At 41.9% G+C, this 13,659-nt stretch overlaps 1 protein-coding gene across 7 annotated transcripts in view; it reads left to right on the forward strand.

The window, feature by feature from the left end:
* The window catches only part of NIN (ninein), a 101,062-nt gene that overhangs the window by 448 nt on the left and 86,955 nt on the right, over nucleotides 1-13,659 (forward strand). For 3 of the 7 annotated variants that reach the window (XM_061157391.1, XM_061157393.1, XM_061157394.1), the window contains exons 1-2: nucleotides 12-165; nucleotides 8,993-9,196. In XM_061157391.1, coding sequence (XP_061013374.1) covers nucleotides 9,014-9,196 — 183 coding nt within the window. In that variant the 5' untranslated portion in view covers nucleotides 12-165; nucleotides 8,993-9,013. Of the gene's footprint in view, nucleotides 1-9; nucleotides 166-8,992; nucleotides 9,197-13,659 lie in introns of those variants that run through there. The other 4 variants (XM_061157387.1, XM_061157390.1, XM_061157388.1 and 1 more) reach the window with 3 other exon arrangements.

Raw genomic sequence — 13,659 nt, forward strand, 5'->3', positions numbered from 1 at the left:
CTGGTCCCCATTCGCGTCCTTTTGAAGGACGCCCGCCCAGAACCCCGGCGCCGGCTGCGAAGTATTGTCCGGCTTCTGGAGCCCTAACAAAGCGTCCCTCCCCGCTTTGCAGAGCACTGGAGGCAGCGGCCGGCTGTGCGGGCGCAACGGAGAGGCCGACAGAAGGTAAGCGAGGACGGCGGGGGCCGAGGGAGCTGCTGCTTCGAAACACAATGGGGTGCCCTAGGTGTCCCGGGGTAGCGATAGGCAGGCGGGTCGGGGGCGCATCTCCATCTCGAGTTGGGAGGCACCTGGGCGGCGCACCCGCGCTCCGGCCTCACCTCGCCCTCTGCCGGCACCGCAGCTCAGCCGGGGCTGGGCACCTCCGCACCCCGCAGGGTCCCCGCCCGCACTGCCGGCTGAAAGCGGCTACTGTGTGCAGGTCCAGGACCGGACTTGAATCCTGGAGGGAGCAGAAAGGGTGGTTGTTCTGTAGCCAGGCAGCACTGTGACTGAGAAATTGAAGGGAAAGCTGCCCGGGGGACCCCGAGGTGTTAGTCTGGACTGAGTCGCGGAGAGCTGTTTGATACAGTGGGAATTTTAGAAGGTGCAAGTGATCAGTGCATAGAGAAGGACTTTCCCCGTGCGACTACTGAGAAAACGGGAAGAACAAAATGACGCTCGGTTTATTGCCTGAAACCCTTGACCGCCAGACCCACGGAATGAAGTGTGGTGTGTAGCCGGAGAAGCTTCCAGGGTTCCAGAGGGGGAGCTTCTGCAGCTATCAAACCGGTCCCTGACAAAAGGACAAGGCTGATGGAGACAGTTGACTGCTGAAAGCTCTTTCTGTGTGGTTGAAAGAGATAGAGATAGGAAGGGGCGATTTCCCAGCCTCAACCCTGACAAACCCAGGCTTAAGTGTAAATGAAATAGGAGCTGGAAAGATTGTGCTACCATGTACCTTGTTTCTAGACAGCTTAGCTATTATGGGATCTTCTGCTTTCTTTACTTGACTGGGCCAGATCCCTTCCTGGTGTTGAGGAACTCCTGACATAAGCTTGTCATAGAAATTAACTCCTGGATTTGTGAAATCAAAATAAATCACCGTCATTGTCTGTCGTGACTGAGGTGATAGCTTTTTTAGGATTAGAATCCCACTGAAGTCCACAGAGGCACTCAGGCTAAGCTTCTGAGACCAGCGAGGGTTCTCAATACAGACCCCTAAAATATATTAACATGAATTTATATGTTTACTTGTTTCCTGAGGCTTGACAGTCTGCAAGGACATGTTTGTTTCAGTGTCAGTTTAATTTTGACTCCTCTTTGGTGGTTAGCGTGTTGGTAATTGACCTGAAATATTGTCAGGTTTATGCTCTAGAGTTGAAGAGGGCTGTGAAAATTCCCAGACTGTTTGTAACAGTGACATGACAGGCTGGCTGACAAAACAGTTTATTGTGGTCTCCTAGCTGTTGTCAGTGTCCTCAGAGAGGTGAAGTGAACTGCTGGGGTGTTTCTTGGCAGATTTGTTTATTTTCAGCTGGTTTCTGGTGATTCCTTAGAGGAAAGCATTCTGGATTGCAGTGTAGATAAAGGGTAGGAGTTATGGATGTTCCAAATGGGTTGGACATCAGCAAAGGTATTGCCAAGGCAGGAAGAGGCTTTATAGGGGGCAATGGAAAGGAAGCCATCACAGGCATGGTCTTTGCAGTCAAATGTCAGGATTAGTCATTTTTATAGGCACATGCTCAGAATGCCATGGGTGTCTTTTTTCTTGTCCTTTTTTCATTTTAGATATGTGATGAGCCTTAATATCAAAAGATGTTAACTGTCACAGAGGCGGAGAATAGGGCTCCAATGAATTTTGAACAGACAATCTTAATAGGCCAACATTTTTATCATATGTCAAATGTTGTTCAAATAAATTGTTTTAAATGTCACTGCAAATGACTTTTTAAACTAACATTTCACCGATCTTGATGCTTCTGTTTTATGTTGATAATGAAAATACATTTTATCAGCCTTATATTGATAAAGGGTTGGCACATTTAGTCAGAGCATTTTAGAACGATTCAAACAGCCTGCAGCCTTTTCAGGAGGTTTATTTTTATAGATGTCAATTCATTTGTAAGCCAATAAATTATGTGGTTTGAATTCTGGCTATTGAACTTACATCTGTTGGGCAGGGGCTTGTGGAGAGATTTACTGAAGCTTGCAAGAAGATATTTTTGTCCTATTCACAAATAAAATATAAATTTGAAAGATGGGAATATGCCAGTGAGCAACTTTATTTGAAATCAGGACACATTTTTATTGCAGTTCATAACAGCAATTACCATTTGTTCAAGCTTTTAGATGGAAAAATGACAAACTATTTATGATCTAAAACTCACTTAAAAAACAAAGCTAGGAAAATATTGTTTATAGATATGAGAAGACAAGCGCTATACTCCAGGGAGCCATAGTCAGAGCTGCAGACATTAATTTAAGTAAAAGTGGCTCAAGAAGTGAAAGTTGTTACAAGCTATCTCTTTTAGGAGAGTAACAAACATGAACCTCTGTTTTGTACTTCTGAAATTTTACTTAGTAGCTGATTACAGGTTATTGAAGCTACCTTGTGCCAGGCTAATGAGTTAACTCCAGCCATCCTGAGTTAAGACTTGATTGGGTAATCCACCTAGCTGTTAGGTTTAACAAAAACTTAGGTTTGTTAAATCATTTCAGGAAAGTAAAATACTAAGGCCTGTTATGTTTTAGAATAAATGCTAGTGGGATACCCTTAAATTTTTTTTAATTGTCAGCAAAGTTTGTTATTTTCTTTCAAATTTAATGTGATTTTTTCCCACTGTGTGGTGACATTTAAGTTTTTGTGTTATATTTTTACATTCTGATTTTATTCTTGCTGATACTCTTGTGCTTTTAGTATCCAGCTAGAAGTGAGGTGCTATCGGAGCTGAGAGAGACTCTCTGACAGTAATCGGTTTGATGAGCAGCAGTTTTTGGCAGAAATATTCTACATCAACACGTAAATGGGGGATGGGGGTGCATTGCTTTTTCTGTTAAGCTTCTTGCTAAACTTAAATTTATTCTTGTCACTGTGTCATTTTATGCTGAAATTGGTCCAAAATGGAAATCTTTGCAGCAAATTAGAGTGTTTGCAGAAAAGAGTGAAGAAAAAGAAACATTCTAGTTTGACCATTGGTATTATGAGGCTCTGACATGCCAAACAGTGAAAGCAAAAGGCATGAATGAAAAGCTTAGCCAAAGCAGAGCTGGTCCATGTTCATCACTTTTGTTATAAAATAACTAAATTAGTCACTTAGTGGTCACTGCCTGGGCTGTGGACCCCCAACAGCTATGTCTGAACACAGATCCAAAAGCATCTATTATGATACTCAGGGAAAGCTGCTGAGCCAAGAGGGCCATCCAGACATTCCTTGTAGCTGTTCAGCTGCTGAACCATCTGGAGGTGAAATAAAAGGCCTGGGCTAGGGACTCTGGCATTGTGCTCATTTATTATTTGGTTTTCTCTTGCCAGACTTTGTCCCCTTTTCACTCCTTTTGGCCAGAGCAGACGTTCCCTTTGGTTGGTCTGACCATTCTTATAAGCTCCTTTCTATACCTTGGATGCTGGAAAGTTCACAAGTTCACCAATCTACTTCATGCTGGCCTTATATTAGGGACTTCATTGTCCCGCCCACACCTCCACCTCACTCTTTTCCAATCCCAGACAGCACTGTGATTTCATCCGTTGGGGTTGCCGAGGGGAGCACAGTGACAGTGGTCTCTGATGGACATCCCTGTCAGGGACAGCAAATCCTGGCAGCCTTGTTTTGAGTTATTTGGAAGGAAAATGCTCTGAAATCGTTCTCATTTTGGCTGATTGTTAGGTGGTAAATGTTATGATTAATGGCTTGGTGCATCTGCCTCTTATTTAACCATCCCTGGTTAGAACTCCAAAATATTACCCACACTGGCTGTTTAATTCTAAAGGTGTCATAGAGGTTTCTGGCAATTTGATTGAAAAGGTATATGGTAGAGGTCCAAGCTTGTGGCAGGCTTTATAAAACTGAAATTGTCCTTGGAAATTTGAGGGACAATTTATTACTCAAAACCCAACTTCCTTCATCTCTAAGTAAGATTCCTGTCACTGGTGAGTGTCAACTGGGCTCTCACTCTGGAAAGCATTGAATTACACAGATTAGACATACTTAAGTATTAACAATTATCTGTTTCTGGACTATGCCCGTTATTGAAGACACAGGACTCTTCGTGAACATTTTTGTGTAAAAATGTATTTCTTCTTTGCCATAAATCCCAAAGCTACTTTAGAAAATAGAGGATGCTTATTCTGTGCATCCTTTGAGCCTCATAGGCTCTGTGGTTGGTGTTGTTCAGTCACTAAGTTGTGCCTGACTCTCTGTGACCCCTTGGACTGCAGTATGCCAGGCTTCACTATCTCCCAGAGTTTGCTCAGATTCATGTCCGTTGAGTTGGTGATGCTATCTAACCCATAGTTATTCAATAAATGAATCAAAGGATGTAGGGAGGAAGGAATCCCACTCTTCCTCATTCCAATTTGGAGGAGTTTGTGGCCACCAGGTATTTCATGATGGTTTCTAGTGCTTGGTACCATATAGCTGGTTAATACATAAAAGTGGAGATGAGAGATTTGTCAATGATACCATACCAGAGGTTCCATTCATGTGTTCTGTGTGCATGTGTAAGGTTGACAGATAGTATAATTTAGAGTCATACCAGAGTTCAAGTCCCGGGCCCATGGCCATTTTTAGTGTTAAATCATCGGACAAGTAGCTTAACTTTGCCAGGCCCCAGTTTCTACATATTAAATGGGAATATGATATCTACTTTAAAGAATTAGGAGGATTAAATGAGATCATTTATGTGAAATACTCAGGGCCAGACTTATAGTAAATTCTCAGAAATTAAAAAGAAAAACAAAAAAATCTTCTGAGCTCTCAACTATAGTTCAGCCTTTCTGGGGTTTTTTTTTTTTTTTTGACATTAAATTTATCAATAATCTGCCTTTGAAGATTGAGGAAGCCCTGAACATTACCTACTGCAGTACCATTTAGTCATATGATATTGCTTATATGCATAATACGTCCCCCAACTGTTCTTGCTTTCTAGGGTATTCCACAGCTCCTGTTTTGATTTTTGGAAGGCAGGACTCTGGCCAGTTGATGTATATAAGTTACCCCTCTTCAGTTTACCTCTCCTTTGTAAATTGCATGTATTTTCTTGGTTGTTTTCTTAATTACCCTCTTGTACCAATTTCCTCTGGGATTAGCTGCTCTTGCTTGCCATGTTTAACACTCAAAACAACCTTCCAGCTGGGTATTATTATTCTCATTCTCTAGACAAGGGAACTTGGGAAAGTATTTTAGTACAGATTTTCCTCCAAAATCATACCCTGTAACAACAACAAAATTGCAGTTGAAGTTTGTGAATCCTTAATTACTTATAGAATCAAACTTAGTATGGTTTCCATGGTGCAGTTGGCAGTGAGTGCTTGCCTTCAACTTATGCTTGGTTATGTCTTCTTGTGGAAGAAATGGGTGTTTCACAGTCTTCGTATGCTCATTTCTATAATGTTCATTCAGGGTAAGTTTCCTTGCAAGGTATCTCATTTACTAACTCCATGACGTTTACTGAGTCCCTGGTATGAAGAATAGACTGTACTAAGCATTGGGAAGCTAGAAAAGAAACTGAAATCATGGACCTTGCCGTTAAAGAAATTTCTGCCAAATGAGGAGAAAAATAATTCTTGCACATGAAATAACTGATGAACATTTGGGGAATAATATCAACCAGTAAAAACGCCTTTTGTGCCAGAAGAGTACTGACAACTTGTCACCATATGTAACATCTTTTGGATGTTTCCATATGATCATTTGTTCTGCAGGGGTGGGGCTGTTTTTCCTGTTAAGTCAAAAGAATGTGTTACTGAGCACAGTTCTTGGGAAGGAGGGAGATGAAATAAAGAGATAAAAAAGGAAAATTGCTATGAGATGAAAGGTTTGAATTAGTGAAAATCCAGTGACCTTGTAAAGAGTAGGGTGTGATAGTTTATCAGTTCAAACTGATAAACAAAATAACTTGAGAGTGTGACATAAACATCAAAACCATTCAAAGCCATGAATAAGATTGAGACTTCTTAGTACATTGTGAGGTGTTTTTTCTTTTTAAATTGAAGTACAAATGAATTTATTTACAAAACAGAAACAGACTCGCAGACTAGAAAACAAATATGGTTACAGTTGCCAATGGGTGAATAAACTCAGATACACATAACTGTTGTGATTTTTATGGTCCTCTTTCATTGGTTTAGATGGACAAGTTTCCACCCCTTAAAACTAATTTTTAGAAGGGGAAGTGTTAGAGTTCTTTCACTTTTGCATTTTAAAAAAATATGCAAAATCAGGAAGAAGCAGAATAGTCTAACTTTTATGAAGTTGATCAGATTCTAGCCTAGGGACTTTCCTGACAGTTAAGTGGTTAAGATTCCACACTTCCACTGCAGGGCACTTGGGTTTGATCCCTGCTTGGGGAACTGAGATCCCACGTGCCACGGGAACTAGCCCCTCGACTATAGAAAGCAGCACCTTTAAAAAAAAAAAAAAAAAGTGTATCTTGCCAATATAATTTTTCTTGGGATAAAAAAAGATGGCCAAAAAAATTAAAAATAAATAAATTTAAAAAAATTCTAGCCTGGGGGACTGTAAAAAAGACACTAAGTCTGAGAGCTTAAAACCTTGAAAATACCTGAGGGTCTTGGGGATTCTCAACAGATCTTAGTTGATGATGCAGTGGGCAGACGCTAAGTGAATTTCATTAGCCAAGCCTTGGCATTGTCTAAATTCCTAACTTTTGTGCTCAGTTGCATCCAACTCTCTTGCAGCCGCATGGACTATAGTCTGCAAGGCTTCTCTGTCCATGGGATTTTCCAGGCAAGAATACTGGAGTGGGTTATAGCTTTGCCTAACACCTTGGTTGTTCCTTTCTGGTGTTTTGATGTTTATGTCAAGTTATTTTGTAAACATTTACGTGCTGATTAGTTAAGCCAACAGACCAACCCTGGGAAGGCAGCCAGAGCTAGCAGCACCATAATAGAGAAACTGATAATTAGGAGAGGAGACCTTGGAGACCAGGAGCCTGGAGCAGAACATTACCTCTATCCCTTTAATGAGCAGCCCAGCTGTTTGATCCATCTTCTGAGTTCACTCAGTTCTGCTGAGACCCTTGGGATGGTTGGTCGCTCTGTGTTAGCTTGTCATATTTTGAACAGTTGTCTGAGGAAAGAAGGCAACACAGCCTAGAGCAGCACTGATGTATTCTGGAAGGCTTGTTTATTTTCAGGTCTGGCTGTGTGCAACATCTTAATGTGTGTGGTCCCCGTGATTGTAAAAATCTGCACTATAACATCACCTCTAAGTTACAGTTTTCTGATCCAGGACTTGGTTTACTTAAATGTGTGCTTTTAAAAGTAGAATATTGGTGTGCCAGGGGCTAGCAGAAGAGAAATGGAGGGTTACTGGGGAGTGAGTGTAGAGTTTCAGTCATGAAGAATGGAAAAGTTTTAGAGAGCTGCTGTATAACAGTGCATATATAGTGAACCATACAGTACCACACACTCAAAATTCTGTTAATAGAGTGGATTCCATGTTATCTTTTTTATCCCAAGAAAAATTATATTGGCAAGATAAACACTTTATTTATTTATTTATTTTTTGGATGCTGCTTTTTATAGTCAAGAGGCTGATGCTGCAAGTTGTGTTTGAGATGGCTGAGGTCACCCTCTCAAGGGTATATATGTCTGCCGTGTTTGGCTTCTATTACATCATGGTGAAGGTACCTTCAGATGCAAATGTTTCAGGCTTTCATTGGAAATCCCAACACAAGAAAAGTGAATGATTATGCAAGTGAAAAAGCAAGTTTCATTCTTCAACTGGAAGAGGACCTAGAATTTTACGATATATATTTTAACAAAAACAATTCTGAGAGTTATTGATGACTCTGTGTTTTCATGAATCCTGTGAAAGACGGAAAAATGGAAAGGCTGGAATTGGGGTGGGTCAGAGAGATGGAAGACCTCTTCACCAGGAGTACAGAGGTGAGATGGTCTAGATTTTAGAGGGTCCTAAGATTCTGCATGATTCACATGTGGTCTGTGGCTCTTTCGAATCTCACTGTCTTTTTAGAAGGCTGAAGTGGTGTTTTCCTCTTTCTCTAGGCAACTAGGCCTTACCTAAAGCTCCCTGGGGCTAAAGCAAGCTTCAGGGAATACTCTTCCTTGTCACACCTCACGTAATTGCAGAAGTGAAGTTAATTGAGTTGGCATTTTTTGAGGAACTCATGTATGAGGCATTGGGTCTCATGTAAACAAGGGTGGTTTTATATCAGACATGTTCACCCAGTGCCTCTTCGCTGCCGCCCTCCGGTCAGACTACAAAGAGGGGCAGCTAGGCTGAAGGGAGAGAAATGAAACCTTTTGGCAGACTGCAACATCTGGCAGTTCTTCTGGAGCTTGCTCTATTGCATGGACGCTCTGGTCCTGCAGTCTGTTGTCACTAACAATCACTTCATTTGGAAGGACTGGATGGCAGGAGTGGCTTTTCACCTTCTCTGAGTCCTGACCACTCTCAGTCTTGAGTTTGACACAGTGGCTGCCTGCCTGAGGCTGGGCAGGAGAGAAAGGCGCCTTTCTGCCCAGGAGACTCCTTCCTTCTGGTGACCCTTACCCCGCCAGGCCCCGACCTCGCGGGTGTGCATCTGGTGTGAGTGTGTCTGGACTGGGTCCTGGAGGCCCAGAGGCTTCACGGGAGGTGTGCGGGGTTACCTCCCTCCCCCGCTGACCCTCACAAGGCCCCGATGGGCCAGAACGCGGGGCCCAGGTCACACCCTTCCCAAGGGGCGGGCAGGCGTGGGGGCGGCCTGCGGAGGGGCGGCAGGACTCCGGCGCCGCCGTGACCGGCCTTGTCTCTGTCCCGCGCAGGTGAGCGCTGCGGGCGATGGGATGGATGAGGCAGAGCAGGACCAGCATGAGGCCCGACTCAAGGAGCTGTTTGACAGTTTTGACACGACGGGCACCGGGTCCCTGGGACAGGAGGAGCTCACCGACCTCTGCCACATGCTGAGCTTGGAGGAGGTGGCCCCGGTGCTGCAGGAGACGCTGCTTCAGGACAACCTCCTGGGCCGGGTAAGGCCCGCGGAGAGGCGGGCCGTGGGAAGTGGGTGCGGTTTCTGTGCGGGCGCGGGTGGGGAGGGGCGGGGGCGCAAACCGCAGGCGCTGCTGTTGTTTCTAACATTCTGGGTCGTGTGCTCTCGGCTGTCAACCTGATAAACAGCGGGGGGCGTGAGGTGGGGATGCAGTGGGAGCGACACAGCAGTGGGGTTTGCTGTGGTGACCAGGGCCTGCTTTAATTTGTGCTCTGGAGTGAAAGTGTACACTGAGCATCTTAGATGAGAAGAGAAAAAGGTACCAAGGATGTTTTCCCAACTCTTTGTGGCCCATTTTATGGACTCCACACTCATCAAGGGAGGGGGCTCAGATTTCCATTGAAGTGACGGAACCTACAGTGAGAAAACTGCCATCCCAGGAAGAGCAGCTAGCTCACTGTTAGGATGTTTATAAACTATAAACCTAAAGCTATTTCTTGTGAGGACTGTTTGTAGGATGAAGTATTAATTAAACCTTTCACCCAGGAAATAAGACAGGAGGGTAAATAAATACTGTGCAGATTCTTTTAAAATCCAGCACGACTTGCTTCCAGCAGGGATGTGCATGTGTGCTGATGTTAAGTTTTACCTCTGAAAACAAATAGTCATGTTCTCCCTGTAGATCAGGTCACAGAGATGAGTAAGAGGTGAAAAGGGGTTCCTCTTGCTGTTAGTGGGAAGGATGTCATGACTTGCTAGTGTCTTCCATTCTCATAATTAAAATTTAAAGCATCATTTGTTTGGCTTTGGGTTGAATCTTGCTATTGGTTCTTTGAATGGATGAGAAGGAAAAATGGGCAATACTTTTCGAGCTCTGTTGCTGCCATTGCTGACACTTTGTAGATGTTTGTTTTTGTCACATGGTGTAAATCGAGGAAGCAACTGTGAAGTTCAGCTTTATTCTAGTGACCAAACTTCCTTTTCTTCATTTCATTTTCGCTGTCTCTTAACTGAAACATTGGGCACGTGGCCTCAGACACAGGGCAGTGTATTGGCCCTCTGTGATGGGAAATAGGAGTGATGAGCATCCTGAAGTTAATGTACAGGGGATGATGTTCTTGGGGGCTTGACACCATGAAGGTGGCATCTAACAGGACTCATACTTAAAGAAAGTATGAGATTTTTCTAAAAGTGAAACTATATTTGGTAACTTTGGGGGACAATTCACTGCTTATAAATACATGTGATCCCTAAAAAAAAAAAAAAAGCAAAAATCTTGCTTTGAAAGCAACCAAAATGGGAGCTTTGAGAATTAAACCACTTGCTCCTCATCATGTAAGGCACTCAACTGTTTTCTTGTTCTTTCTCCATCTCAGACACTATCGGAAGCCAACAGAATCTCATTTCCCACTTTGGTTCTTGGGGATCTGAGTCCTTTCAGTATCTGAGGGATAGTATCATGCTCATTAAAGCCAGAGAAGACAGAATATGACTTCAGGTTTCCACGAGAGCCAGTGAAACACAGAACCCTCTGCTGTAAACAGATTGCTCCTTGGCAGCAGATTGACAGCCCACCCTCCAGATGTTGTGCATCTTTGACCTCATTTGGCAGACTAAAACAGCAGACCAGTTATTGATTGATTCGTTAACAACTTGACACTCCCAACCCACTTTTTAATTTCCTCTTGGCCTGTGAATAATGAATACCTGAGTGGTCTATAGCGTGATATTTACTTATCCAGTGATAAAAGTTAAATAGATGTATGCATATTGATTTCATGGAGAAGGTCCCTGGTGGTTGTCTTGAGAGCGGAGTTGGCATGAATTAATGCACTACTGTTAAATTTGCATTTTTTATGAAACTGAATTATTCTCAGATGATCACATGAACTGCGCCATATGCTGTTAAGATACTCTATATGGTCTACAATTTTAAATTGTAAGGAAAAAAATTCCTTAGACTTCACTGGAGAATTCTAAGTTCTACCATCATGATATATTAAATAGGGATCTTAAGTTGTAGAATTATAAAATTATAAATTGTTTCTAATGCCAGCGTCTTCCCTCTCTTTAGATGGTATTTATAGAAAAATATGTCAGAGTTAGCAGTTTGGCTTAATAAAAAAGGAGAAAGAATAATAGCGTGACCTATGTATGTTCATGAATATATTCATGAATATACCTAAGTATATTCATCTATTCATTAATTTGACAAATATGTATTGTATGTGTCCCATATGTCAGCATTCTAATGGCCTTTTGGTATGGGTGCAACTTGTGTTTATTGTAGACTTTTCCATTAATTTGGCTTTTGAGTACCTTAATATCCATCAGCTTCCTGCATGCTTATGGTTTTAATTTTGTCTTTTATATCACAACAAATATAATTTCTTTTTTAAAGAACTGATGCATTTACCCCCTTTTTTTGGCTGCACTGCCAGACTTGCAGGATCTCAGCATCCAGATCAGGGATTGAACCCAGGCTCTTGACAGTGAAAGCGCAGAGTCCTACCCACTGAATCGCCAGAGAATTCCAAGTATAATTTCTAAACAAAGCAAAATAAATTTACCTCCTTTGGAATTAGGCTGACTTAATCTTTTTTCTTGAAAAAGAAATATGGTAAAAAGCATTTCCCCCCCTCACCTAAGAATATGAATATTATCTATTTCTTTTTTATCTTAAGATCCATCTTTTGTAACTTCTTGTTCTCTTTTTTTTTTAAGCCTGATGTTTCTTTTGATAGTTATTAAGGAAACGAACTTAAATCAACTTGCCATTTTTATATATTTTATTAATTGGCCCTCATATTGCCCTCTTAGCTCTTGCTTTATAACTTGAAGCCATATTCCCCTGACCGAGTGGGCTTCACAGGTGGCGCTTATGGTAAAGAATCTTCCTGCCAATCCAGGAGACATAGGTTCAATCTCTGGGTTGGGAATATCCCCTGGAGGAGGAAATGGCAACCCACTCCAGTCTTCTTGGGTGGAGAATCCCATGGACAGAGGAACCTAACAGGCTATGGTCTGTAAGTCACAAAGAGTCGTACATGACTGAAACAACTTAGCTTGCATGCACTTGGTAGTTATCTTTTAAGTGTTTGAAATGCTCAGAGATTGTGGATCACTGGTTTAAAGGAAAGAGGACATTGCTGGTAGGTGATTCCTACTAGGTTATCAAAAGAGCTCTGCTTGTATCTTTGTTGTCAGGTAAGCACCTGTCAGGCGGGTCAGACCCCAAGACAAGGGATTCCTCAAGATACTGAGGAACTTATAGACTGATTAGGTAACATTCCTGGTAGGTGAATAGTACTGGGAGTAAGTGCTACAAACATTTAAGAAAGAGAACCATATTAGCTCACTTATTAAACCAAGTTTTCATCTAAGCAGTTGATTCCAGTTGTAGGTGCTTCCTGTTTATTGTCTTTTAAATGAAGAGTTTCCACATACCTCTCTACCTCCTTTATTAGAAATCAGAACATAAAGATGATAATTTACCTTGCTTTTGTTGAAGCCTTTAGTTAGTTCCAGTTTTAAAAATACATTTTCTTTCCCTCATGGAACATATTAACTTTAAGACAAAGCTGCCACCTGAGTTTCCCTGATGTCCTCTTTAATATGAATCTGGATGATAAAGAATTAACCTCTCACATCCTTGACACTCTCTAGAATCAGAACAAACCATGTGGTAGCAGAACTTACCCCTGGTTTCCAGAGTACCAAACGTATGTGGACTTTGGTCATCAAAGGCACTTTGGAATTTTTGTATTAAAATTTGATAGCTGTACAAATATATAATTCTACCCAGTTTTCCCACTTCTCATTTTCAAGTGCTTGGAGTTCTTTTGTAAACATCTTGTTTAATTTTATATGGTGATCTGCTGGTTTGTTTGTTTCCACTTCATTAAGCTTTTAAAGATTTCTTTCACTGCGGGTAGCAGAGGATGAGATGGTTAGATAGCATCACCAACTCAACAGACATGAATTTGAGCAAACTTCAGGAGATAGTGAAGGATGGAGGAGCTTGGCATGCTGCAGTCCATGGGGTCGCAAAGAGTCAGACACAACTTAGTGATTGAACAACAAGAACAATACACGTTGTAACCATTTGAAAAGTGGATCAGAAGTACAGCAGTACTTTCTGGTGGTGATAATTTGTACTTCTGAAGGATATTTTCTGGTTCTCTTTTGGTCTTGTGACTTTACGTAAACCATCACTCCATCCCTTTACAACCATGTCATCTGGGGTTGATTTGAACTCCTAAGGATCTATAATTCACATTTATAGACAAGAAGACCTAATTAAGAGATTACAGGACTTGCTGCTTTTCTTTATTAATACTTTCTTATCAACCTCACTGCAAAGTTGCCTTTGGTATTGTGTACTGTGACCCTCGCGAAGCATTAATCTGGCATAAAGTAAGAGCAAAGGGAAGCCTGTTGGAAAGACCTTCCACTCTCAACAAGAGGCAGGAGCAAGTGCTAAATAGCTATTCTTTTCTACCT

Source organism: Dama dama, chromosome 12 (genome assembly GCF_033118175.1).
Source record: "Dama dama isolate Ldn47 chromosome 12, ASM3311817v1, whole genome shotgun sequence".
Classification (NCBI taxonomy): domain Eukaryota; kingdom Metazoa; phylum Chordata; class Mammalia; order Artiodactyla; family Cervidae; genus Dama; species Dama dama.